Source organism: Salminus brasiliensis, unplaced genomic scaffold (genome assembly GCF_030463535.1).
Source record: "Salminus brasiliensis unplaced genomic scaffold, fSalBra1.hap2 scaffold_143, whole genome shotgun sequence".
In the NCBI taxonomy this organism is placed as follows: domain Eukaryota; kingdom Metazoa; phylum Chordata; class Actinopteri; order Characiformes; family Bryconidae; genus Salminus; species Salminus brasiliensis.
The window spans coordinates 2,688-30,080 of record NW_027326674.1 but is presented as its reverse complement, the minus strand read 5'-3'; the positions used below and the strand labels follow the sequence as shown (position 1 = coordinate 30,080).

The following is a 27,393-nucleotide window of genomic DNA, read 5'->3' as shown; positions in this document are numbered from 1 at the left end:
TGGCCTAGGCATGAGCACTATCACTCATGCCCAGGAGGGGGCGTATGTGTCAATTACACCACTTTTGGCCGCCTCACCTTAGAAAATGACTAAAGTAAGAAATGAAGAAGATGGAAATGTACAGATTTTAGGGAGCTGACAAATGTTCTAGAAGAGGATTTTGGAAATACTCAATATCAGCTCACTGAAGCTGTTGGTAAAAAGGAGAATTAAATTGATACTTGAGCCAATGTAGAACCAAAGTACAACATTTATTATCACACTGTAAAGCCACCAATACTGACTCCTGTTATAATGGCTCACACCGAAGGAGCTCTCCATAACTGACAGCCACTGTCGCCTTCACTTGCAGTGGGTTCATGGGCAAGAAACCTGGACTGCTACAGACTGGAACTGTATCGTCTTTAGTGACAAATCCAGGTTCTGTTTGAGATCCGACTGCTGGTGTGATGATCTTGGGAGCCAACACATGCGACAGTTGGTCACCCCTAGCAGTGATGCAGGGGACACCAACAGCTCAGCGATATGTGCTGGACATCATGGGGACACGTGTTGCCTTTCATGGCTCTCTGCCAAAAAATAGAATCCTTTGATAGTCTTGAGATTTGAGTTTTGTTACCATTCATTTTATTCGTTCCTTTTGATTTGTCATCAATTTTCCTTCTGCAGCCACGTCCAGGGAGGTTGGCTACAGTCCCATGGATCTTATATTTCTGAATAATATGTGCAACTGTAGTCACAGGAACATCAAGCTGCTTGGAGATGGTCCTATAACCGTTAACTTTAACATGCTTGTCTTTAACTCTTTCCTTCGCTTCCTCTGGTCCATGTTAAATGTGGTACACGCCATGTCACCAAACAGCACAGTGACTACCTGTAGCCCTATATGTAGGCCCACTGACTGATTACAAGATTGTAGACACTAGTGATGCTAGTGGGTTTTTTTTTTTTCATTAACCGAGGGGTACCAACAATTTTGTCCATGTGTGTATTGGACCAACCTATGAAGTGTGCAGGATCTACAGGCCCAGCTGCAACACCTGTGGGGGACATCCTCAATCAAATATTTTGGTGCTGAGAACTGACAGACGAAAAACGAGAAAAGAAACATTATATATTATTTGTTGATTTGATTTGTTGTGAACCTGTCAACCACTAGAGTTTATATCTTAAATTATTCGAACTATTCGATTTTTTGTTTGTGTTGTGAACTCACTGTATGCTGATTGAGCACTAAACCACCTGCCACCAGCAGATGGCAGTGAAATACTAAAGTAAAAAGCACTGGGGGAAAAGGAAAAAGGGCCCTAAAAGAAATACATTTATTTTTTATTATTTTTAATTTTATTATTTATTTTAAATGTATATTTTAAGCTCTCAACACACATTAGACTAACCTGGTATTTATTAATAAAGAAATAAATTTCTTTAATCCTTTAAATTTAAAAATACTTGAATTTAGTTTCAAAATGTTTTGTTGCACTCATTGAATTGTTTTATGTTTGTTTATTATTAATAATATCTACTTTAAACTGTGGTCATAAATTGATTAATATCATACAGGTACCAGTGACCTTCCAGACATTGCAAACCTCATCAGTAGCACTAGCTACCTAATTCCACCTCACAGTTTATAAAACTGCTCTTATTTTGATTAGTTTCACTTTACAGTAACTAATAACCAGTCTGTGTTTTACAGACTTTTATTCACCGATTTCTGTCAAGCGTGACTCCACCCTGCTATTGGTGCATGAATTGGTGCTGTTGACCCGTCTCTCACCCGCTGATATTGAGGATAACGGACCCATTGGCTGGGTTGTTACTAGTAGTCAGAACACAAATAATCCTGCACCATGACCCAAAACAACACCACCCAGTAGTTCTAAAGGGAACCAACAGCCAGTTTCTCAGGTATCCACAACCTAGGTTTCATAATTTGTTAATAATTTTAAATAATAAAATGTTATGATTCAGTAATTAAGTTCCTTTTTAAAAATCTTCTATTTAAAAAAAACAAACAACAACAACAACAACAATAACAACAACAATATTAAACCACATACAAACATCTTTTTCGTATTGAATCTTTTGTAATCAGTGATGCTCTGATTACAGTGTCCTGCACAGTCATTGTGTAGGTTTGTACAAACACTGGACATACGGATCCACTGCTCTGATCTCAGCAGGTCCTGCAGTGAAACAGATAAATCAGCAAACACATTGCATTACCTTAACATTAAGAAGAAATTAATTAAATTAAAAAATTGCGATTTATTTGGAATAATAGATTTTTCTTAAAAAATTAAAAATAGATTTAGATAAACTAAATGAGGGAAAGGATTCTTAAAGATTCTTTAAGAAAATTCTAAACTTCATACCTAAGGAAAAAGTTGATGAGTTATTTTTCAAAAATGACAGATGGTTATTTTTCAAAAATCTTCTCGTTAACGTTTCTCTTAAGAACAATTTTAAGAAGGTTTGCTATTTTTGAAAAACATCCTTAAATATATTATAAACTTTATACCAGCCAAGGTATATTTACTATGTTCACAGTAAGTCAGTATTTCAGCACCTTTGATGGGTTTTTGGCAAGAGCAAATTTACACAAAACTAACAGACTTTCTTAATGCTCTTACAAAGCTGCAGCTGGGATTGTGCTCAATATTAGCATATGTAGCATGGGGTATTTAGATGAGGTGAATTCTTTTTTTTTTATTTCAAGGGATGTAAGACTACCTCAGCTGTGTCTGAATGGCCTCACACAGAGCGCAGACTTTAGGTTCAGATAACAGAAGAAAAACACACCTATATAATACAATATAAATATATATAAATAATATAAAATAAAGAGTATGGAAAATCTTAAAACACATAATGAAGACCTTTTTAGGAGAACATGTCTTTATTTTAAATTTCTTAATGTATTTATTTTTTCTTTTAGAGAAATTAATTTAACTTTGAATTTAGTTTTGGCCCTCATTCTCCAATAACTTACTTAGAATTTTAAAAATGTGTTCTTGAGTTCTTCAGTTTCATGGTGTGTTTTAAAGAGCAGAATTGTTCACAGCTCTGATTTTCTTAACAATGATCCCACTGTCCTCCTAACCTAAACACATCCAACATAAACACTGGAGAATGTCAGAAACTTTGTATAAACTGCATAAGACAATTTTAAAGAGGAAATATCTTCTTAAGACTGGATGGTGAAGGAGACCTATTCTTAATGTTTAAGCTTTTCGGTATGTATTTTTGTATTTTGTGAATCTGCCCCCAGATTTAAGAACTGCACCTGTCAGCGTTCTTTCTTCAGCTCTTATTATTCTATGCTGTATATTGTAGAATATGACAATCTCTAACTCCCTTCGACTGTAGGTTTTAGTGCTTTACCGTCTCTCTGCTGCTTCCTCAGCTCCTTCCTGTAGCTCTGGTTAAAAAAGATGAGGATCAGAAGAGCGCTGAGGAGAACCACGATCACAGCTCCAAACAGCAGAGTCAGCAAGGAGAACAAGTCAGGAGGAGAACCAGCTTTACTGGCTTCAGATGAACATCACAGAAACACAGGTTCACCTTTAGAAACTTTTAACTGCCACTCAATCATCATGCATTATAGGTAGAAAAGCCTTCTGGTGATCTGAGCAAATGACAAACCTTGAGCTTCATCTGGGGTCGTGGAAGATGTTGGGTTTCTCTCTGAAACAAATGTTTTAATCACGGAGAGATTTGAATAATGTGATGCAATAAATAATCAATACTGTCTCATCAGCTGTTGGTTATAACAGTGAAACAGTGGATGGTACCTTTGAGCTGTAGGTAAGTGGAGCTGCTGTAGATCATGGAGTATCCATCCAGACTGCTGCAGTAATAGAGTCCTGAATCAGAGTCAGTAACTGATCTTATAGTGAGAGACGAGTTCTCAGAGTTCACTCTCATCTCCACTCGCTCACTCTCACTAATATAATTTAAATGACAGGGGTTAGAGGATGATGATGATGTGTAATATCTGCATGCAATGTAAACCGGTACTGAATTATTTGTGTGTTTACACCAGAATAAATAATCTGATTCAGTCAGACTGTGTCGACACCAGAGAGTGACAATATCACCAGCTTCTACCTCCACAACAGCCTGAGAACACACACTCACTGCCAGCAGACCTGAAACACACACACACACACACACACGTGATGTGATGTGTTAAATATTTTTCTCATATAATTTTGGTAGAAAGGAACTACTACAGTTCTAATGGAGCCCTGTTCTAGTACAACACTGAGTCTCGTTTAAAGACATCACTCTCCAAAGCTGCAAGCCTTCCAAGCAAAGTTTGGAAGTTAATTGGAAGTGATTTAATCAAATCACTAATTTCACTGAATCACAATAACTGATTTGTTATGCTTTTAAAATTAATAATGATGAAACACTCACCGATGCCGCTGAGCAGCAGAGCCATAACTGAAATATTACCCTGCACAGTAACGAACTACATTAGCACTAAAAAATGAAGCGTGCTTTGTTTATATAGAGGAGGTGGGGCTTATGGGCTGTCTTGTACATGAGAAAACACTATATTTGGACAACAGATCAGACCAGACATTGCCACACTGCTTACCTCAGATCCTACAGGTGGACCAGTAAGTTCTTTACATCAGATTAAACCTTCAGGTTGGAAAATGGAGCCTAATGGACAGATGCAGGTGTGATGGGACGTTTAGAGACACTGAGTGTCGAGCTTTCAATGAGCTCATTTAGATCAGCTCATTTAGGAAGTTTACTGTAGTTTACTACTGTTCTGCTTTCTAAAATAAAAAGTAGACTTCTTAAATACAGTCTGTGTGGCTTTAACTTCGCAAGCTAGAGGTAATTTGTTCGGAAAACTCTCAAACTCTGATGTGCAGACACACTCACACTGTTGTAAAACCAAACACTGCATCCACAACACTATTAAACGGTGTTACTATTTACCCTCTGTTTCTATTCATTCTTTAATAGGAATCTGTAAGCATGGTGTCAACTCTTATTGCTATGCTGAAAAATAATAGACTGTCTTAAAAAGATTTAAAATGGAACTAATTAAAAACCTCACAACTATCTCTTTATACCCAATCCCTATAAAACAGAGGTGTTCCTTATAGATATAGACAAAAGTACAAATGGTAATACTGCTGTAAATCTAAACATTTTCTCAGCCGTATCCAGCAGCACCATTTATAATCTAGGGGTTATTTTCTCTTTTTGGATGCACACATCTGCTACATAACTAAAGCAGCCTTCTTCGATCTACGTAATATTGCCAAAATACATAATGTACACCTCCTTGACTCAGTCTCTCCATGGTTTGGCCCCACAGTATCTGAGGGAACTTCTTAAATCCTACAACCTATTACATACACTTCACTCTCAGGACTCTGGCCTACTGTCAGTTCCTCACTGTAGAAAAAAACAGTAAACAACTGGACTTTTTGATCATTATTGTTGTAGACATTTTTTTCTACATCCATCCTGACTTCTGTGTTCAGTATTATCTAAGCTTAGACGGAATCTTTTTTAGTGAAGTGTGTAGCACTTTTGTAAGTCGCTCTAGAGAAGTTATGAGCTTTTTAAAGGTGCACGTTGTTTTTCTCAGGAAGGTTTTCGTGAATCTGGCCTTGAGTCTTCTTGTAGCCGGTGTGTTGAGCGAAGTGCTGTTACCAGTAGACAGGGCAGATCTTAGTCTCTGATAATGGAAAATAAACTGTGTTCATAGTGCAGGCTTGAGGGTTTGGGTTTTGCAGCAGCGAGCTGTTGAGAATGGCTGGTCAGTGTTTGTGGTTGGAACAAATTTTAACCACAGTGAAGCTGTGAACACTCACCCCCCCCCCCACACACACACACACACACACACACACTTGTAATTTTGAACTGTCAACGATCACTCTTTATTCACTGATGAGATTCTAGTTCTGATAACCATTGTTAAATTTCTAATTTCAGTTCTATTGTAAACAAAATCTGTCCTGTGATTTTAAGCGGTTTAAACCCTTAAACAGCCTATAGTCCACCCCCAGGCCAAAAGTGTAATTACAAACTTCTAATACCAAAGAACAGCCCCAACAGTTTGTACAGAAGATATATGCATTTTTGTACACTGGGGTTGGAAAGTTGAACCCAGCTGTATTTGATCCAGGAACCCTGGCAGTGGAGGGCCAACACCTTCCCACTTCACCACCAGCAAACACAAGTAATGGGTGGATTTGCAACCCTTAGTATAACAGAATAGGTGGGAAAATCAAACAAAGGAGATACCAAGATGGCATAGCTCAGACTAAAGACACTTAGCACTAAAACAACTAAAGGCCACTTAACCTACTGTTAGTTCAGCTTATTGACTCATTTTACTGAGTACTGAGCTGAGATCTCTTCAGCTCTTCTCTTCACCAAATTTGCTACTTTTCCTTTCCCCAACACGTTCCCATAATGTACCATACCAGTCACCCTTCTACAAAGGTGTGACAGAGAAGGCAAGGTTGCCGCAGTCTTAAATACTGTGACCACCAGGTGTGTCTGGTTGGCACTGATTACCCACTGATCATTGTTTCCTTCGGGTAACAGTGCCTTTCCACCATCGCCCTCTGCTGGTAGGTGGCAGCACAGACTGAACCCTTTCGATTCCTAAAGAAGAAACACACCATTTCTTCTCTCTACTCTATGCTGCCTTTACTGAAATGTATGGCCGAGTCTATGTGCCGTTGACATTAACTGTCTTTCTGACCACTCCCATTCTCTCTTCTACTGGACTAATATTAACAACCAGCGGTGAATACATCTGGCTGGTCTTTGATAAGTTTAGAAAGAGCACTATGACCATTATTCTACTAACTACAAATGTGTTTTAACTGTTGCAAGTCCAGACAAGACTCTCAGCATGGCATTATGGTTGGAGATGAGATGGAGAGGAAGGAACTCTGAGAACGCTAGAAGGCCAAAACCCCCTCTGATAAGATTTAGGGAGAAATGGTGAAGGGCAGAAACTTCGTCCTGAATGTAGAGGTGGGAATTTACAGAATGTTGCATGATGCTGTGAGGAGGAAGCCTTCTCACTGACCCTCAACACCGGAGCCCCCCAGGGGTGTAAGCTCGGCCCACTCTTGTACTTCCTGTACGCCTATGACTGCACAGGCAGACACTGCTCCAATGGTGGGTCTGATCTTCAATGATGATGAGACAGCCTACATAGAGGAGGTCAGCTTCCTGTCACACTGGTGCCCAGGAAGCAGGAGAGAGTGCACACCCCTATCTCCATCAATGGAACCACTGTGGAGAGGGTCATCAGATTTAAGTTCCTTGCTGTTCACATTACTAAGGAACCTACATGGACAGATCACACAGATGGCTGAAGAGGTTTGGTATGAACCCCCACATTCTCAGGACGTTCTACACCTGCACTGTGAAGAGCATTCTGACGGGCTGTATCACCACCTGGTACGGGAACTGCACGGCTCAAGAGCAGAAAGCTCTTTATACACCAGCTGCTGTCTGAAGAAGTCAAGAAGGATTATTAAGGACTTCACCCACCCAGGCCACTGCCTGTTCTCATAGCTGCCCAGCGGCAGGAGCTACATAAGCTTTAGAAAACCAGAACTAGCTGGTTCAGAGACAGCTTCTACCCTCAAGCAATTAGGGTGCTGAACAGACAATAGCGCAGTGTACCGGTCCAGTCCTCATTTCATCTCATCTGTATCATCACACTTGCACTTACAATAATTAAGTAATTGGTAATGTATAGTAATTAGGTATTTAGTATAGTATTTCTATTTTGTAAATATCTGGGTTTTACTACCCTAAGGGATGGTGCATCTACGTTTTTCACTCACCTTTACACCTGTGTAATGTGACGTGACAATAAACGTTATTTGATTTGATTTGAAAAAGACTCACTGATCACTTATATACATATGAGTGGCTCTTTTACTATGCACTAGGTGGCACTCCAGGATCAGATTCAGACCATCCTGTATTATGAGACTGGAAGGATGGTTCACAGGTTCTTTGTCCATTAAATAAAGTCACACAAATCCTAAACACTGACGAATCTGTTCTTCTCAAGGTAGACTAGTCTGAGGGAACCATGCCTCAACAACTGAGTAAGTCTCAGATGTGTTATTGTTATTGAGGTGCTTGAAGCCGGAAAAAGTGATGTGGGTGTTTGGTAAGGTTTCTAAACTAGTCTAGGTCACCATTAGCATAGTTCTGCTGTGTAATAATGAATCAGCAGTTGTGTGTGCATATTTTTAAAATCCTTTTGCCTTTAGTTCTGCTTTTAAATGTGAGGTTGTGTGTTTCTGCAAACCTGGTATCCTGATTATATTATTTTATTTCTTAATTTAATTATGTTCCTGTTCTCCTGAAAAGCACTTTCTCTGGTGCAGTTAATAAGATTTCTACACGACTGTCAGGTTGTGGTCTCAGGTTTTTACTTTTCTGTCTGTGGTCGATTTCCCTGAATAGCCTTTTTAGTAGACCAACTCAGAACTACCTTCATGTTAAAAGGACGTCTTTTAGATGGGAAACGTGTTCTTCACGGCTAAACACATCAAACACACACACACACACACACACACACACACACACACACACACACCATACTTTTCTTATTTTAATTAATGATAACAGTATAATGTACCATTAGCCTGCTAATGTAGGTTGAAGGTGTTTAGCTGACACTGGGTCTGTCAGTAATTTCATAAATAAATCACTACTACAATCAGATCATATTTTTTAATTTGATTTTTTATTGTTGTTTTCTATTTTTTATATGTTTTTAATGTTCTATTTTTTTTAAATTTTTTTTATTATGTTTTCTATTTTTTTTTATTTGTTTTATTATTTGTTTTTCTGCAATTGCGACATGGCTTGGGATTTGAACCCCTGGGCCATAGTGGTAGCACATTAGACTGCTGAGCCACTCAGAGTCGCCCTATATTAAGAGTTAATAAAGACAGAACAGACTTCAATAAGATGAGAAGAATTCATATTTGATTATTTAACAGATTATTCAGTTTCTCATAAATGAACTTGGAAACAATCAGTGGTAAATAGTTCAGTTATCTTCTGTATCCAGATCAGAGGATTTTACAATGTGAGCTAAGGATCTTCCAGCTTTAGTGTTCCTACAGCTCTAATTTATATTCTTCAGATCGGTCAAATTTGTTTAAATGAATCTGTTCAATCAAATATGAATCTCCCACTTTCAGAAGGCACAGAACATACAGAGTATACACATCATATATGATATTAAGTGCAATAGTATTACACAGGTCACAGCTTTCTCCATGTGATTATCTGCACAGCTTTAAATAATACGGAGAGGAATTGGGGCCAAATTGAAAAGCAGTCACTACAGTGGAAAATGTGAAATGCAAGGCACACATTACTGCTTTTCCACAGTAACAGCCAATCAGAAGACACCTAAAAATGCCTAGTCTGGTAGAAAACGCCCACTTGTCTGTGATTGGCAGCAATTACTTTTCATTATGGCAGGAAAAGCGCACTGTTCTGAATGTAATGCATACCTGTTCACAGCGCCACACAGTTAAGCTGTTAGCATTTTAAAGAGTTTTGTGTTTAATTCTGAGACAAATTTAGTCTTTCCTTTCTGAAATGTAAACCCTGTTGATCAGTAATGAGGTGAAGTGATGTGAAAAACACTGAAATAGTGGCTTTGCTTTTCTTTCTGACCCCAATTCTTCTGCACACAAATAATACCAATGTGGATTATATATATATATATATATATATATTTTACACACATACAGTGGAGAAAATGAGTATTTGATCCCCCACTGATTTTGAAAGTTTGTACTCTGACAAATAATGAAACAGTCTATGATTGTTATGGTAGCTTCATTTTAACGGTGAGAGATGGAATATCAAAAAGAAAATCTAGAAAATAAAATAATATTTAAAGAAAAAATAATTTGCATTTCATTGAGGGAACTAAGTATTTGATCCCCTAAGAACCATGACTAATGTTGGCTCCCACAGACCACTGACACACCCTAATCTCAGTGAAGTTGTTACCTGCATGAGAGACACCTGTCCCAAATTTTGACCTGTGTAAAAGGCCATCTGCCACGAGACTCAGTGACACTCCAACACCTCCACCATGGGCAAGACTAAAGAGCTGTCTAAAGATGTCGGGGACAAAATTGCTGACCTACACAAGGCTGGAATGGGCTACAAAGCCATAAGAAAGAAGCTGGATGAGAAGCTGACAACTGTTGGTGCAATTATTTGGAAGTGGAAGAAGTACAACATTACTGTCAATTGACCTAGGCCTGGAGCTCCATGCAAGATATCACCTTGTGGAGTCTCATTGATCATGAGAAAGGTTAAGAATCAGCTAGGAACTATACAGGAGGAGCTGGTTAATGATCTCAAGGCAGCTGGGACCACAGTGTCCTAAAAAAAACATTGGTAATACACTGAGACGTAATGGTTTAAAATCCTGCAGTGCACGCAAGGTTCCTCTGCTCAAGAAGGCTCATGTCCAGGCCCGCCTCAAGTTCGCCAATTAACAAAAAATACAGAATATGACCCCAAGAACACCATCCCCACTGTCAAACATGGTGGTGGAAGTATTATGTTTTGGGGGTGTTTTTCTTTTAAGGGCACAGGCCAACTTCACCGCATTGACGGGAAGATGAACGGGGCCATGTATTGCAAAATCCTGGGTGACAACCTCCTTGCCTCTGCCAGGGCACTGAAAATGGGTCGTGGAATGCGTCTTCCAACAGCACGACAACGAAGGAAACAAAGGAGTGGCTACATAAAAAGCATATCAAGGTCATGGAATGGCCTAGCCAGTCTCCTGACCTCAATCCCATAGAAAACCTATGGAGAGAGCTGAAGCTTCGTGTTTCCAAATGCACGCCTAAAAACCTTAAGGATTTGGAGATGATCTGCAGAGAGGAGTGGGCCAGAATTACTCCTGAAGTGTGTGCAAACCTTATAAAAGAAACTACAAGAAATGTCTGACTGCTGTGCTTGCCAACAAGGGTTTTTTTCACCAAGTATTAAATTATGTTTTACTAGGGGGTCAAATACTTATTTCCTTCAATGAAATTCAAGTTAATTTTTATTTCAAAAAGTATTTAGTCAAAAAGTATTTAGTCAAATACTTATTTTCCCCCATAATTTACAAATAAGTTCTTTAAAAGTCCTACAATGTGATTTCCTGGATTTGTTTTCTTATTTTGTGTCTCATAGCTGAAGTGTACCTATGATGAAAATTACAGACCTCTCTCAGCTTTCTAAGTAGGAGAACTTGCACAATCAGTGGCTGACTAGATACTTTTGCCCCACTAATAATATATATATATATATATATATATATATATATATATATATATATATATATATATATATACACACACACACACACACACACACAAACACACACACACACACACACACACACACACACACACACACACACACACACACAGAATGTCACAGTAGTATCAGCTGATAACACTGTATAATACTGACTGTAACAGTTTAGTGTTACAATAATAAAGATCTAGTCTGGTTGTTCTGTATTAAGGAGGAGGGATGAAGAAAGGTCAAAGGAATGGAGGAAAACAAAAACAGCCTAAACTAAGAAAATGTAGATGAATAGCATTAAAATAAACAGCGGGAATCAAATAACAAGAAGAAAGTGAGCAGAGGGTCCTGGTTCCCTACGAGGCCGAGCCCAAAGCTTCTAGATTAAAAGGAAGTTACTGGTTACCAGTAAGGATCTTGTTTCTGAGGGCAAACCACAAGGTGTGTGAAGTCCTTAAAAAGTGCAGTACCCAGCTGACATTAATTAGGCAGACTGCTGCTGGGAGTTGAGCTTGGTCTTCCTCTGGTTTCCTGAATGACCATTCAGTCTGGACTGAGATGATCTGCTGGAGTTATGGAAGCAGATCTTGGTGGAAATGCAGCAGAGAAGCAGCTTCTGAATGAGGAATGAAGACTCACTCTCTCCAATCAGCTGAAGACTCCTGAACTCTACACTGTAAAACATGTGAGACAGTCATAGATAAACACTCTCTGTGGCTGCTGATGGAGTGAAGTAAACCATGTAAACACATCATTAACTAGTGTTTAATACAACAGCACTATAATGAAGGTCTACTTACGTGTACTGGAATTTCCTGAAACAGGTTTGAAGCCTGAAAGACAGATGATGGACATTATAAGGAGGTGAGTTTACGATGTTTCTCTTCATATCAGACACGACTTTCAGTTAAAAATAAAGTTCTCAGTAAAACTTGTGAACTGAGAGCAGAACTGCTTTACTGTCCCTAATTCTGTGTAGCAGATTAACCTCTAATCTACTGTCAGTCTTCTCAGCTGTTCATCAAGAATCACACTTCTTACCAGACTTCTTCTTCCAGAGGAAAAATCCAACACCACCGATGAGGACAAGCAGAAGAACACCCACCACTACACCAATGCTGACACCATTCGACCCTCCACCAGAAGATTCTTTATGCTCTGAAAAAAAGTGAAAAGGAAAAACCACGATTTCCGATTCAGATCTGTTTTGTTCAGTTTGTCCAAAAGGCAAATCACATTCCCCTTAAAGAAACTTAAGAGCAACAATTTTACTAAAAGAATATTTTTTCTTCAAGCCAAAGGTTTTAATGTCATGTGACCTCATGACGTCACATCAGATCTCTCCTCTTTGAGTTTTGCTGTCCGCTATTACCTCACTCCGAAAGTGAAGTCAGTCTGTTATAGACAAGAAGTCTTTAACGTCTTTGAAGTCTGGATGTCTCTCGCGTTACTCAACTATTTTCAGTTTGGGGAATATTTCTTCAAAAGGATCATTGAGTTGAATCAGATTAGAATAATTGAGTTTAGTCAGTTGTCTTTGGTAAATGGGCAGTGATTAGTGCATTATTAAAAACTTGTTTCTTGTTGAGTAAAACTCAAAAAATTGGCTCTCAGAATCATCTATTTGCATACTGGGAGTGTCCTGAACTCTCAGTCACGGTCAGCATGTAATCAGTCCGGGTATTTTCTCCTAGATTACGCTGTTACCTGTGTTCCTCTGAGTGAGACTCTATGCTGCAGTACTGCAGAACTCACTCTTACACTAACACACAATTATACTGTCAGTGTTTTTAAACACTGAAATATTATTTAATAAAATTCATATTCAGATTAAGAATTAATAAAAGTCGATTCCCCTAATTTAGTGTGTTTATGGTATAAATGGAAATTTCAATCTGTACTGAATCAGAAAACCTGAGAAAGGTTAGCAAAATTAGGGTGTTTTAATTAGTTTATTAAACAGTAAAAACAATACATGGTTTTAATGGTAAATTAAAACAATTTAAAAAAACTCAATGAACTGGTCTTTATAATAAATTATATTTTTTGATTGATGAAAAAATGACTAATTTGTTATACCTAAGTAAGTTCATTTTTTATAAGTTAGTCTAAAGTATCTGTTTTTCAGAGTAAAGTTATTCTGAAATTGCATCAGTTCAGGATTAGACAGTCCTACCTGGAAACCCCTTTCTGATGTCCTCCTTCAGGCTGCTGTGCTGAACCACACAGGTGTACTTGTTGTTTCTCAGCTCCTCAGGTGAGACGGTCAGAAGGCTTCTCTTCTGGAAGGTTCCATCCGGGTTGCGCAGCATCTCTCTGATCTCCACGTCCTCATGCAGATCCTCTCCGTTCTTCTGCCAGGAGATGTTCAGAGCTCTGGGGAAGAAGCCTGTAGCGTGACACACCACTGCAGAAGAAGAGTCCTTCTGCTGGAACACCTCCACTTTAGGAGAGACTGAAGAGAAAGAGAGAGAGAGAGAGAGAGAGAGAGAGAGAGAGAGAGAGAGAGAGAGAGAAAGAGAAAGAGAGAGAGAGAGAGAGAGAGAGGGGGGGGGGGGGGGAGAGAATGTTTAGTTCATCCCAACATGATATCAAAACAATAAACGCTGCATTTCGAAAAGTACCTTTTTATCCTCACTACACAGACGAGTAATTAAACACACTGACAAGTAATTAAACACAGTGATGAGTAATTAAACACACTAACTAGTAATTAAACACACTGATCAGTAATTAAACACACTAACTAGTAATTATACACACTGATGAGTAATTGAACACACTGATCAGTAATTAAACACACTATCTATTTATTAAACATACTGACAAGTAATTAAACACACTGACAAGTAAATAAACACAATGACAAGTAAATAAACACACTGATCAGTAATTAAACACACTGACAAGTAAATAAACACACTGATCAGTAATTAAACACACTGATCAGTAATTAAACACACTGATAAGTAATTAAACAGTGATGTGTAAATAAACACACTAATGAGTAATTAAACACACTGATAAGTAATTAAACAGTGATGTGTAGTTAAACACACTGACAAGTAATTAAACACACTGATCAGTAATTAAACACACTGACAAGTAATTAAACACACTAACGAGTAATTTAATACAGTGACAAGTAATTAAACAGTGATGTGTAGTTAAACACACTGCCAAGTAATTAAACACACTGATCAGTAATTAAACACACTGATCAGTAATTAAACAGTAACGTTTAATTAAACACACTGCCAAGTAATTAAACACACTGAAGAGTAATTAAACACACTAACGAGTAATCAAACACACTGACGAGTAATTAAACACAGTGACGAGTAATTAAACAGTGATGTGTAGTTAAACACACTGCCAAGTAATTAAACACACTGATGAGTAATTAAACACACTAACAAGTAATTAAACACAGTGACAAGTAATTAAACAGTGATGTGTAGTTAAAAACACTGACGAGTAATTAAACACAGTGACGAGTAATTAAACACAGTGACAAGTAATTAAACACACTAACGAGTAATTAAACACAGTGACAAGTAATTAAACACACTGACGAGTAATTAAACACAGTGACAAGTAATTAAACAATGATGTGTAGTTAAACACACTGACGAGTAATTAAACACACGGAAGAGTAAATAAACACACTAACGAGTAATTAAACACAGTGACAAGTGATTAAACACAATGAGGAGTAATTACAGTGATGTGTAGTTAAACACACTGACGAGTAATGAGTAATTAAACAGTGATAAGTAAGAATGAATAATTAAACAGTGATGTGTATTTAAACACAGTAATGAGTAATTACACACACTAATGAGTAATTAAATACACTGACAAGTAATTAAACAGTGATGTGTAATTAAACACAGTAATGAGTAATTACACACACTGATGAGTAATTAAACACACTGATGAGTAATTACACAGTGATGTGTACTTAAACACACTGACGAGTAATTAAACAGTGATGTGTATTTAAACACACTGATGAGTAATTAGACACACAGAACGAGTAATTAAACAGTGATGTGTACAAACACACTGCCAATTAAACACACTGACGAGTAATTAAACACACTGACGAGTAATTAAACACACTAACGAGTAATTAAACACAGTGACAAGTAATTAAACACAGTGACAAGTAATTAAACAGTGATGTGTAGTTAAACACACTGACGAGTAATTAAACACACTGACGAGTAATTAAACACAGTGACAAGTAATTAAACACACTGACGAGTAATTAAACAGTGATGTTTAGTTAAACACACTGACAAGTAATTAAACACACTGATCAGTAATTAAACACACTGATCAGTAATTAAACAGTGATGTGTAATTAAACAAACTGCCGAGTAATTAAACACACTGACGAGTAATTAAACACACTGACGAGTAATTAAACACAGTGATGAGTAATTAAACACAGTGACAAGTAATTAAACAGTGATGTGTAGTTAAACACACTGCCAAGTAATTAAACACACTGACGAGTAATTAAACACACTAACGAGTAATTAAACACACTAACGAGTAATTAAACAGTGATGTTTAGTTAAACACACTGACAAGTAATTAAACACACTGATCAGTAATTAAACACACTGATCAGTAATTAAACAGTGATGTGTAATTAAACAAACTGCCAAGTAATTAAACACACTGACGAGTAATTAAACACACTGACGAGTAATGAAACACAGTGATGAGTAATTAAACACAGTGACAAGTAATTAAACAGTGATGTGTAGTTAAACACACTGCCAAGTAATTAAACACACTGACGAGTAATTAAACACACTAACGAGTAATTAAACACACTAACGAGTAATTAAACAGTGATGTTTAGTTAAACACACTGACAAGTAATTAAACACACTGATCAGTAATTAAACACACTGATCAGTAATTAAACAGTGATGTGTAATTAAACAAACTGCCAAGTAATTAAACACACTGACGAGTAATTAAACACAGTGACGAGTAATTAAACACAGTGACAAGTAATTAAACACACTGACGAGTAATTAAACACACTAACGAGTAATTAAACAGTGATGTTTAGTTAAACACACTGACAAGTAATTAAACACACTGATCAGTAATTAAACACACTGATCAGTAATTAAACAGTGATGTGTAATTAAACAAACTGCCGAGTAATTAAACACACTGACGAGTAATGAAACACAGTGATGAGTAATTAAACACAGTGACAAGTAATTAAACAGTGATGTGTAGTTAAACACACTGCCAAGTAATTAAACACACTGACGAGTAATTAAACACACTAACGAGTAATTAAACACACTAACGAGTAATTAAACAGTGATGTTTAGTTAAACACACTGACAAGTAATTAAACACACTGATCAGTAATTAAACACACTGATCAGTAATTAAACAGTGATGTGTAATTAAACAAACTGCCAAGTAATTAAACACACTGACGAGTAATTAAACACAGTGACAAGTAATTAAACACACTGACGAGTAATTAAACACACTAACGAGTAATTAAACAGTGATGTTTAGTTAAACACACTGACAAGTAATTAAACACACTGATCAGTAATTAAACACACTGATCAGTAATTAAACAGTGATGTGTAATTAAACACACTGACGAGTAATTAAACACACTGACGAGTAATTAAACACAGTGACAAGTAATTAAACAGTGATGTGTAGTTAAACACACTGCCAAGTAATTAAACACACTGACGAGTAATTAAACACACTAACGAGTAATTAAACACACTAACGAGTAATTAAACAGTGATGTTTAGTTAAACACACTGACAAGTAATTAAACACACTGATCAGTAATTAAACAGTGATGTGTAATTAAACAAACTGCCAAGTAATTAAACACACTGACGAGTAATTAAACACACTGACGAGTAATTAAACACAGTGATGAGTAATTAAACACAGTGACAAGTAATTAAACAGTGATGTGTAGTTAAACACACTGCCAAGTAATTAAACACACTGACGAGTAATTAAACACACTAACGAGTAATTAAACACACTAACGAGTAATTAAACAGTGATGTTTAGTTAAACACACTGACAAGTAATTAAACACACTGATCAGTAATTAAACACACTGATCAGTAATTAAACAGTGATGTGTAATTAAACAAACTGCCAAGTAATTAAACACACTGACGAGTAATTAAACACACTAACGAGTAATTAAACACCCTGACTAGTAATTAAACACACTAAAGAGTAATTAAACACAGTGACAAGTAATTAAACAGTGATGTGTAGTTAAACACACTGACGAGTAATTAAACACACTGACGAGTAATTAAACACAGTGACAAGTAATTAAACACACTGACGAGTAATTAAACACACTAACGAGTAATTAAACAGTGATGTTTAGTTAAACACACTGACAAGTAATTAAACACACTGATCAGTAATTAAACACACTGATCAGTAATTAAACAGTGATGTGTAATTAAACAAACTGCCGAGTAATTAAACACACTGACGAGTAATTAAACACACTGACGAGTAATTAAACACACTGACGAGTAATTAAACACAGTGACAAGTAATTAAACAGTGATGTGTAGTTAAACACACTGCCAAGTAATTAAACACACTGACGAGTAATTAAACACACTAACGAGTAATTAAACACACTAACGAGTAATTAAACAGTGATGTTTAGTTAAACACACTGACAAGTAATTAAACACACTGATCAGTAATTAAACACACTGATCAGTAATTAAACAGTGATGTGTAATTAAACAAACTGCCAAGTAATTAAACACACTGACGAGTAATTAAACACAGTGATGAGTAATTAAACACAGTGACAAGTAATTAAACAGTGATGTGTAGTTAAACACACTGCCAAGTAATTAAACACACTGACGAGTAATTAAACACACTAACGAGTAATTAAACACACTAACGAGTAATTAAACAGTGATGTTTAGTTAAACACACTGACAAGTAATTAAACACACTGATCAGTAATTAAACACACTGATCAGTAATTAAACAGTGATGTGTAGTTAAACACACTGCCAAGTAATTAAACACACTGACGAGTAATTAAACACACTAACGAGTAATTAAACACACTAACGAGTAATTAAACAGTGATGTTTAGTTAAACACACTGACAAGTAATTAAACACACTGATCAGTAATTAAACACACTGATCAGTAATTAAACAGTGATGTGTAATTAAACAAACTGCCAAGTAATTAAACACACTGACGAGTAATTAAACACACTGACGAGTAATTAAACACACTAACGAGTAATTAAACACCCTGACTAGTAATTAAACACACTAAAGAGTAATTAAACACAGTGACAAGTAATTAAACAGTGATGTGTAATTAAACAAACTGCCAAGTAATTAAACACACTGACGAGTAATTAAACACACTGACGAGTAATTAAACACAGTGACAAGTAATTAAACACAGTGACGAGAAATTAAACACAGTGACGAGAAATTAAACAATGATGTGTAGTTAAACACACTGACGAGTAATAAAACACATTGACGAGTAATTAAACACCCTAACGAGAAATTAAACAGTGACAAGTAATTACACAGTGATGTGTAGTTAAACACACTGACGAGTAGTTAAACACACTGACGAGTAATTAAACACAGTGACAAGTGATTAAACACAATGATGAGTAATTACAGTGATGTGTAGTTAAACACACTGACGAGTAATGAGTAATTAAACAGTGTTGAGTAAGAATGAGTAATTAAACAGTGATGTGTAATTAACACAGTAATGAGTAATTACACACACTATAAGTAATTAAAAACACTGACGAATAATTAAACAGTGATGTGTAATTAAACACAGTAATGAGTAATTACACACACTGATGAGTAATTAAATACACTGCTGAGTAATTACACAGTGATGTGTACTTAAACACACTGACGAGTAATTAAACAGTGATGTGTAATTAAACACACTGATGAGTAATTAGACACACAGAACGAGTAATTAAACAGTGATGTGTAATTAAACACAGTGATGAGTAATTAAACACACAGGTTAGTAATTAAACAGTGATGTGTAATTAAACACAGTGATGAGTAATTAAACACACAGATTAGTAATTACACAGTGATGTGTACTTAAACACACTGACGAGTAATTAAACAGTGATGAGTAATTAAACACACAGATTAGTAATTACACAGTGATGTGTACTTAAACACACTGACGAGTAATTAAACAGTGATGAGTAATTAAACACACAGATTAGTAATTACACAGTGATGTGTACTTAAACACACTGACGAGTAATTAAACAGTGATGTGTAATTAAACACACTGATGAGTAATTAGACACACAGAACGAGTAATTAAACAGTGATGTGTAATTAAAGATAGTACTGAGTAATTAAACACACAGTGATGAAGAATTGTTCTCCTGGTGTCTGCTCGGGTGCAGGTGAACTGGTCGTGCTAAACTGAGCCTGGGTGTGAGTGTGTGCATGAATTCTTGTGTGGTACCTTGCGTAGAATTCTGTTCAGGCCTGCACCCAGTGTTGTCATTAAGGCTAGGGCGTTCCCGCGACCCTAAACAGGAGGAAGTAGAGAAGAAGATGGATGTTTATTATTTATGTAAATACGTGATCTGCTAGACTTTAGGTCGCTTGGTGAAACTGCAGTACAGCTATGATATTACTAATTAAATCCTGAAATTAATGATTTATTAAACCTTTACATTGATACTTCACAAATACATGCAAAAAGAGTCAGAGCAGAGTTCCACTCCACTACACTACACCAACCAGATGCCAATCCCTCTGTAAAGCTCACTGGTTTCAGGGCTGCTCTTGAGGAGTCTAGTGATATTTTAGTATGGAGTTAATATAGTGATAAAAGCTGCAGTGTGTGTTTACTAGTGCTGTCTTTATCTGATGTTAACATCAGCTGAATGATCTGAAACATTTACATCTGACAAACATGCAAAAGTAGAAGAACTACTTCAAATACTTTTACACAGCACGGTAGAACTGAAGTATAATGTAGTCTAGCCGACAGTTATCAGTGATCTAGAAGTGACTACTGTAATACTCAGATTACTGCTGTTACAGTAAGAGAGCAGGTAACACACACACACACACACACACACACACACACACACACTTTACCTGCTGATTTTCTGTAATCCACAAACTTCTGTAATGAAGTGATACAGTAATTCTGCAGGTAGGCTTTATGGTTCCCGTCTTCAATGATCTCCTCCCATTTCTGTTTATTAGATTCAGACTGAGTCTCTACAGTGAAGATTTCATTATTTATCTTGAGACTGAAGTAGACTTCTCCATCATATCCACACTGCCAGTATCCTCTCTCAGTTCCATCATCATCCAGCTCACAGCCATACATCCACTTCACTGTGTTAACCCCTGCACACACACACACACACACACACACACACACACACACAGTGAAAGTAAATAATGTGAAATATACACTGAGGTGCTGTTGTTGGTGTTAAAGCTGTGTGTTCATTCTCACCGGCAGTGTTGTTAAAGCTCTGCATTGCTTTGACCACATCATCTTTGAAGCTCTTCTCATCATCCAGCAGATTCTGTGTCTCACTCTTCAAGCTCTCTGAAACACACTTCTTTATCCACTCTGTCTTTAGGGTCATGTTCTTGGTGCTACTGTTACAGTAAACAAACTGTTCTCCATCCAGCCGACCCTCTGCAGTGTACTCTGTGAAGTCTAGTCCTGGAGTGGTGGCATTGTAGAAGTACCACAGACAGTGTGTCGCTGTAAAGATAGAAAATAATCACTGAGACAGATGAACACACTCTTTCACGCTGCATACTGTGATTGTCATCTGTGTGTGTGTGTGTGTGTGTGTGTGTGTGTGTACACTCATATGTCCTTTCTGCTCAAGTAATTTCTAAAAGTTCTGTTAATTTCTTTATTTCTTCTTACATCTTTTAAAATGGTAAAAATGACCATCTCCACCATTCCAGTGTTAAAAGCTGTTGTTTACAGTTTTAACTCCAGTAAAAAAAGTGTTTGTTTAACTAGTAGCTGATATTATTAATAATTATGAAATACCATATATACCGCAAGACTGTGGCCTAATTTACACTATTAAATTTAAAGCTGAGGGATTGTACAAACATGGCAACCATGCAAGTCTCCTGACCAGGCCACTACAAGCAACTGCCTCCATCCAATCACAGTTCAGAACACTGTTCAGCATCACATGTTGTATAGAGTAACATGTTCACTTCAGATCTGACAGTACTGTCCGATCTCACTTAAAATGTAGCTTACATTATATACTTTTAGCAATGTTCTATTATTTACACTGAACTGAACATCAAAATTTAAACATATTCACCATCTAAATTCCCTTTAACTTTTCCTCCGCTCTATATCATATCTATATGATAATTAGGTTTAACCTAGTGGCCTTGTAGTGAGATTAAGTGCAGGAGACTGCAGGAACTCAGCACCACACACACACACACACACACACACACACACACACACACACACATACACTGTAACTGACATAAGGAATTATTCAGTGAGTATCTCCATACTTCAGCTCTAATAATACTTAGTTTTATGCTGTAATTAAACAATGCATGAGTCTCATTACTATTAATAAAAAACAAGTAAAACCATGTGTTTAGATTATAATTTAAAATGTGATTGATAATCTATATTAAATTTCAGATGTAGATCTGTCTCAACATTTAAGAGCAGCTATATCCTCCCACAATTCCAAATGTTAAATCTGCAGTGCTTTATCAGCCTGCATCCAATCCGAATAAAGAACACCAGCCTGCATCCAATCCCAGTTAAGAACACCAGCCTGCATCCAATCCCAGTTAAGAACACCAGCCTGCATCCAATCCCAGTTAAGAACACCAGCCTGCATCCAATCCCAGTTAAGAACACCAGCCTGCATCCAATCCGAATAAAGAACACCAGCCTGCATCCAATCCCAGTTAAGAACACCAGCCTGCATCCAATCCGAATAAAGAACACCAGCCTGCATCCAATCCCAGTTAAGAACACCAGCCTGCATCTAATCCCAGTTAAGAACACCAGCCTGCATCCAATCCCAGTTAAGAACACCAGCCTGCATCTAATCCCAGTTAAGAACACCAGCCTGCATCCAAGCCGAATAAAGAACACCAGCCTGCATCCAATCACAGTTAAGAACACAAGCCTGCATCCAATCCCAGTTAAGAACACCAGCCTGCATCCAATCCCAGTTAAGAACACCAGCCTGCATCCAAGCCGAATAAAGAACACCAGCCTGCATCCAATCCCAGTTAAGAACACCAGCCTGCATCCAATCCCAGTTAAGAACACCAGCCTGCATCCAATCCCAGTTAAGAACACCAGCCTGCATCCAATCCCAGTTAAGAACACCAGCCTGCATCCAATCCGAATAAAGAACACCAGCCTGCATCCAATCCCAGTTAAGAACACCAGCCTGCATCCAATCCGAATAAAGAACACCAGCCTGCATCCAATCACAGTTAAGAACACAAGCCTGCATCCAATCCGAATAAAGAACACCAGCCTGCATCCAATCACAGTTAAGAACACAAGCCTGCATCCAATCCCAGTTAAGAACACCAGCCTGCATCCAATCCCAGTTAAGAACACCAGCCTGCATCCAAGCCGAATAAAGAACACCAGCCTGCATCCAATCCCAGTTAAGAACACCAGCCTGCATCCAATCCGAATAAAGAACACCAGCCTGCATCCAATCCCAGTTAAGAACACCAGCCTGCATCCAATCCCAGTTAAGAACACCAGCCTGCATCCAATCCGAATAAAGAACACCAGCCTGCATCCAATCCCAGTTAAGAACACCAGCCTGCATCCAATCCGAATAAAGAACACCAGCCTGCATCCAATCACAGTTAAGAACACAAGCCTGCATCCAATCCGAATAAAGAACACCAGCCTGCATCCAATCACAGTTAAGAACACAAGCCTGCATCCAATCCCAGTTAAGAACACTAGCCTGCATCCAATCACAGTTAAGAACACCGGCCTGCATCCAATCACAGTTAAGAACACCGGCCTGCATCCAATCACAGTTAAGAACACCGGCCTGCATCCAATCACAGTTAAGAACACCGGCCTGCATCCAATCACAGTTAAGAACACCGGCCTGTATCCAATCACAGTTAAGAACACTAGCCTGCATCCAATCACAGTTAAGAACACTAGCCTGCATCCAATCACAGTTAAGAACACCGGCCTGCATCCAATCACAGTTAAGAACACCGGCCTGCATCCAATCACAGTTAAGAACACTAGCCTGCATCCAATCACAGTTAAGAACACCGGCCTGCATCCAATCACAGTTAAGAACACCAGCCTGCATCCAATCACAGTTAAGAACACAGCAGCCTGTATCCAATCAGTCCAGTTCAAAATACAGGTTTTCCACCAATCTGGCAACCCTTACAGACTCATCCAATCCATAATGTCATAATAAACTCATTTGGTCTGCGGACAACAAAACAAGATAGATTTTGATAAGAAGATTTGATAAAAATAATTAATATAATAAAAATAAAAATATAATTATAATAATATTATAATAATTATAATAAATATATTATAATAATAATAAATATAATTCATTCATTAATTACAACGTGAACACAGTGGCTTGTTTTATTCACACAAGAAAATAATATTTTTGTTACAAAGTAATATTTTTGCCTACATATCTCTGAGTGACTTTATATATGAGCTGATAAACTTAGAAATCTAAATAAAAAGTAATAGTTTAAATAAAAAGAAAACGACATCAAGCAGCATCAACCACGCTTTTCTGTCAACATACAGGCAGCATTTCCGTGATTGTCCCTCACGCAGCTCCCCAACAAGAATAAGAGCGGATGCCTTGTGTCTCGATCTTTTAATTTAGTATCATTTCTGTAGCTACCAACTCTAAATGATCATACTAAAATGATCAGGGTGTCTCATCAGATATTAAAGAGACATACAAGTTTAAGCACTAGGACGTATAGTCCAATCACAAGCTACCTCTGTTTGTGTTCCATAGAAAATATAGGACCAGGAAGTTTGACTCTATAATCGCCCAGTTTACTAATGTGATTGTGTTGAACGACTTCTGGCGTCCACATTGAGTAACACTACTCTTGCCCATTCCTAGCTACTAATTAGCTGTTTATCCGTCATTTCTAACAGAATCCGTTTTAGAAGAGATTTTCAAGACTTGTGACAAAACCGGTGCATATGGTCAGATTTTACTAGCGTAGTTTGATATTTTAGTGAAATGTTGTATACTTTTCTGTGTAAATAAATTGCTTATGTTTTGATTGGGAAACAGATGATCAGGAAGAAAAGGAAAAGGTGATGACAGCCCAGATGAGGAACATGTTCCTGGTCTTTGTAAACAGTATGTTAGAATTACATTCTTACAGCCGCTGCTTCATGACTGGCAGGGGAAGACCCAGACTAAGGTTGCTTCGCCCTGATGACCCCAGAAGGTTTGGCCTGCTTCTACCGGTCCCAGCACCAACCACAGAGGAACTCAAGCAAACCCAGATCGAGAGAGGTGTTAGTAGGCGAAAACACTTGTTTATTATGTTTTTCCTGGGCTAAATAAAAAAGGCACTTTAGGCTTGACCGTATGCTCCACAGCTATAAACTATGCTTTCTTTTCTATATCACACTGTGCTGAAGAACTGCTGAAATAATACTTCAATAAATACTACTTCTGTAGTGATAAACAACACAGATCCAAAACCTTAAACACTGTCATAATGAATCATTATTAATACAACACAACCAGTATTTAGATTAGCATTTAAAAATGACCTCAAATCCCAATTACACCTGTTTATTATTATTATTACTATTATTATTATTATATAGCATCGAGGTTTTCCACCACGTGGCGTTTCCAGCCGACAATGGCCTTAGCCGGCCTGCATCCAATCACAGCGACGAACCCAGCAGCGTGTCCCCACACAGATTACATGTTATGAAAAGATCCCTGGACAACTGGTCATTACTGAGAAGTTTATATCTGGAAAAAAGCGTCGCTATTTACGTCGCATTAAATGTGAATCACATATCAGCAAAAGTTCAACGATATCATATTGTCGCTGCTATGCCGGCATATAAAGCGGATACCAGGTAACGGGTAAGGCTAGCATTAGCTAGCTAGCTATCGTGCAGTCGCTATCCGCTATCGAGCTAACCTTGTGCAAGATCAGCAGATAATTGGGATCTGAATAAAAGAATAAAGCGATTAAAAACAAAAAACAAACAACAACTTGCTACCACTAGATAAAACACACTGTGAAGGGTGGGGGGGCAACTCGCCTGCTAACCTGTAGCTAGCATGCTAGGTAGCTACATGGTCCTTCAGGAAGAAGAAGGATACGGCGTGCCATGACACCGGCATAAGGACTTCATTTAGCTGAATCTTACCTTTTACTTTTAATCCTTTTAATAAATTACGTTTTGATTAAATAGTGATGATGACATGTGTAACTCACGGGTGTACCTGGCTGTACCTACTCCCTTCACTGCAGTGACTCGGCATGTAAACTAAAGTCCAACTTTAAGACTCACCTGCTGAAGACAGATGAACAGAAACAGCGAGGAGAAGCAGGGGTTTCAGTATCACCGTCCTCTGATCCATGTTTATAAGACAGAACAGGCTGTAAGACTGTACTCTGTTGTAGAGCTGCTCTCTCTCCTGTTCAGCTTCTCTCTGAGGACTAAACTGAAAGACAGGTAAAAACTCAGGTGCGTCTGAAGGTGTGGCCAGGGTTGTCAGATCAGTTGAATCCTCTGTACTGGAATGTTACCAGAGCCTGTACATATGTGTTTTCCATATTTACAGACCCCAAACAGAGCACATAAGCTACAGGTGACGGTGACCGGATAAATAATATCATTTTTATAAATGATGTCATAGTTTATTAAGAGCAGAGAATAGAAAGACGATCAATGATTTGTCACTCTTTTCTGCCAAAATACTCAATTAAGACATTTTCTGGAGCTCCCGTCTGTCAAACATGGTGAAGGTTCAAATATGTTTTGGGGTTGTTTTGCTGCGTCTGGCCCTGGATGCCATTGATTGACTGTTTGCATGGCATTATGAAATCTGAAGACTACCAGAGAATTTTGGAGACTAATGTGGTATTATATATATTTTCAAGCATTTTCAGTTATCAGTTTCAGTTATGGGGGGGGGGGGGGGGGGGTAAATATTGAACACGTCACCAATTTTTAAAGTAAATATATTTCTAAAGGTGCGATTGACATAAAAATTCTCATATCAGTTGCACCTTTCTAAACAAATCTAAGCATAGATATTGCCAAAAGTATTTGCCCGCCTGTCTTGAGGAACTTGAGGGACACCCCATTCTCAATCCATAAGGTTTAATATGATGTCAGGCCACACTTTGCAGCCATAACAGCTTCAACTCTTCTGGGAAGGCTTTCCACAAGGTTTATTTTTGACCGTTCTTCCCGAAGCTCGTTGGTGAGGTCAGACACTGATGTTGGACGAGAAGGCCTGGATCTAGAGTCCAGGTTTGCATTGCACTTGGTGATGTAAGGCATGGATGCAGCTGCTCGGCCATGGAAACCCATTCCATGAAGCTCGCTACGCTCTCTGTTCCTGAGCTAATCTGAAGGCCATGTGACATTTAGAGGTTTGTAACGATTGACTCTGCAGGAAGCTGACGACCTCTGCGCACAATGCACCTCAGCATCCGCTGACCTCGCTCTGTCTTTGTCTGAGTTGCTGCCGTTCTCAATCGCTTCCACTGTGTTATAATAGCACTGTGGAATATTTGGTAGTGAGGAAATTTCACGACTGGACTTGTTGCACAGGTGGCGTCCTATCACTGTGCCATGCTGGAATTCACTGAGCTCCTGAGAGCGAAATAAGTTAAATTAAAAATGTACAAATAGTGTAATAGGAAA

General features: G+C 37.8%; 1 protein-coding gene across 1 annotated transcript; it reads right to left on the bottom strand.

Moving 5' to 3' along the window:
• Nucleotides 1-11,813: 11,813 nt before the first annotated feature.
• On the bottom strand, nt 11,814-26,178 carry LOC140548862 (H-2 class I histocompatibility antigen, D-D alpha chain-like). Its single transcript, XM_072672036.1, has 7 exons — nt 26,029-26,178; nt 20,935-21,192; nt 20,565-20,822; nt 13,538-13,816; nt 12,403-12,519; nt 12,162-12,194; nt 11,814-12,035 (listed from the first exon to the last, which is right to left on the bottom strand). The coding sequence occupies exons 1-7, from the start codon at nt 26,096-26,098 to the stop codon at nt 12,031-12,033; spliced, it is 1,020 nt and encodes a 339-aa protein (XP_072528137.1). The 5' UTR covers nt 26,099-26,178; the 3' UTR covers nt 11,814-12,030.
• Between the last annotated feature and the right edge of the window lie 1,215 nt (nt 26,179-27,393).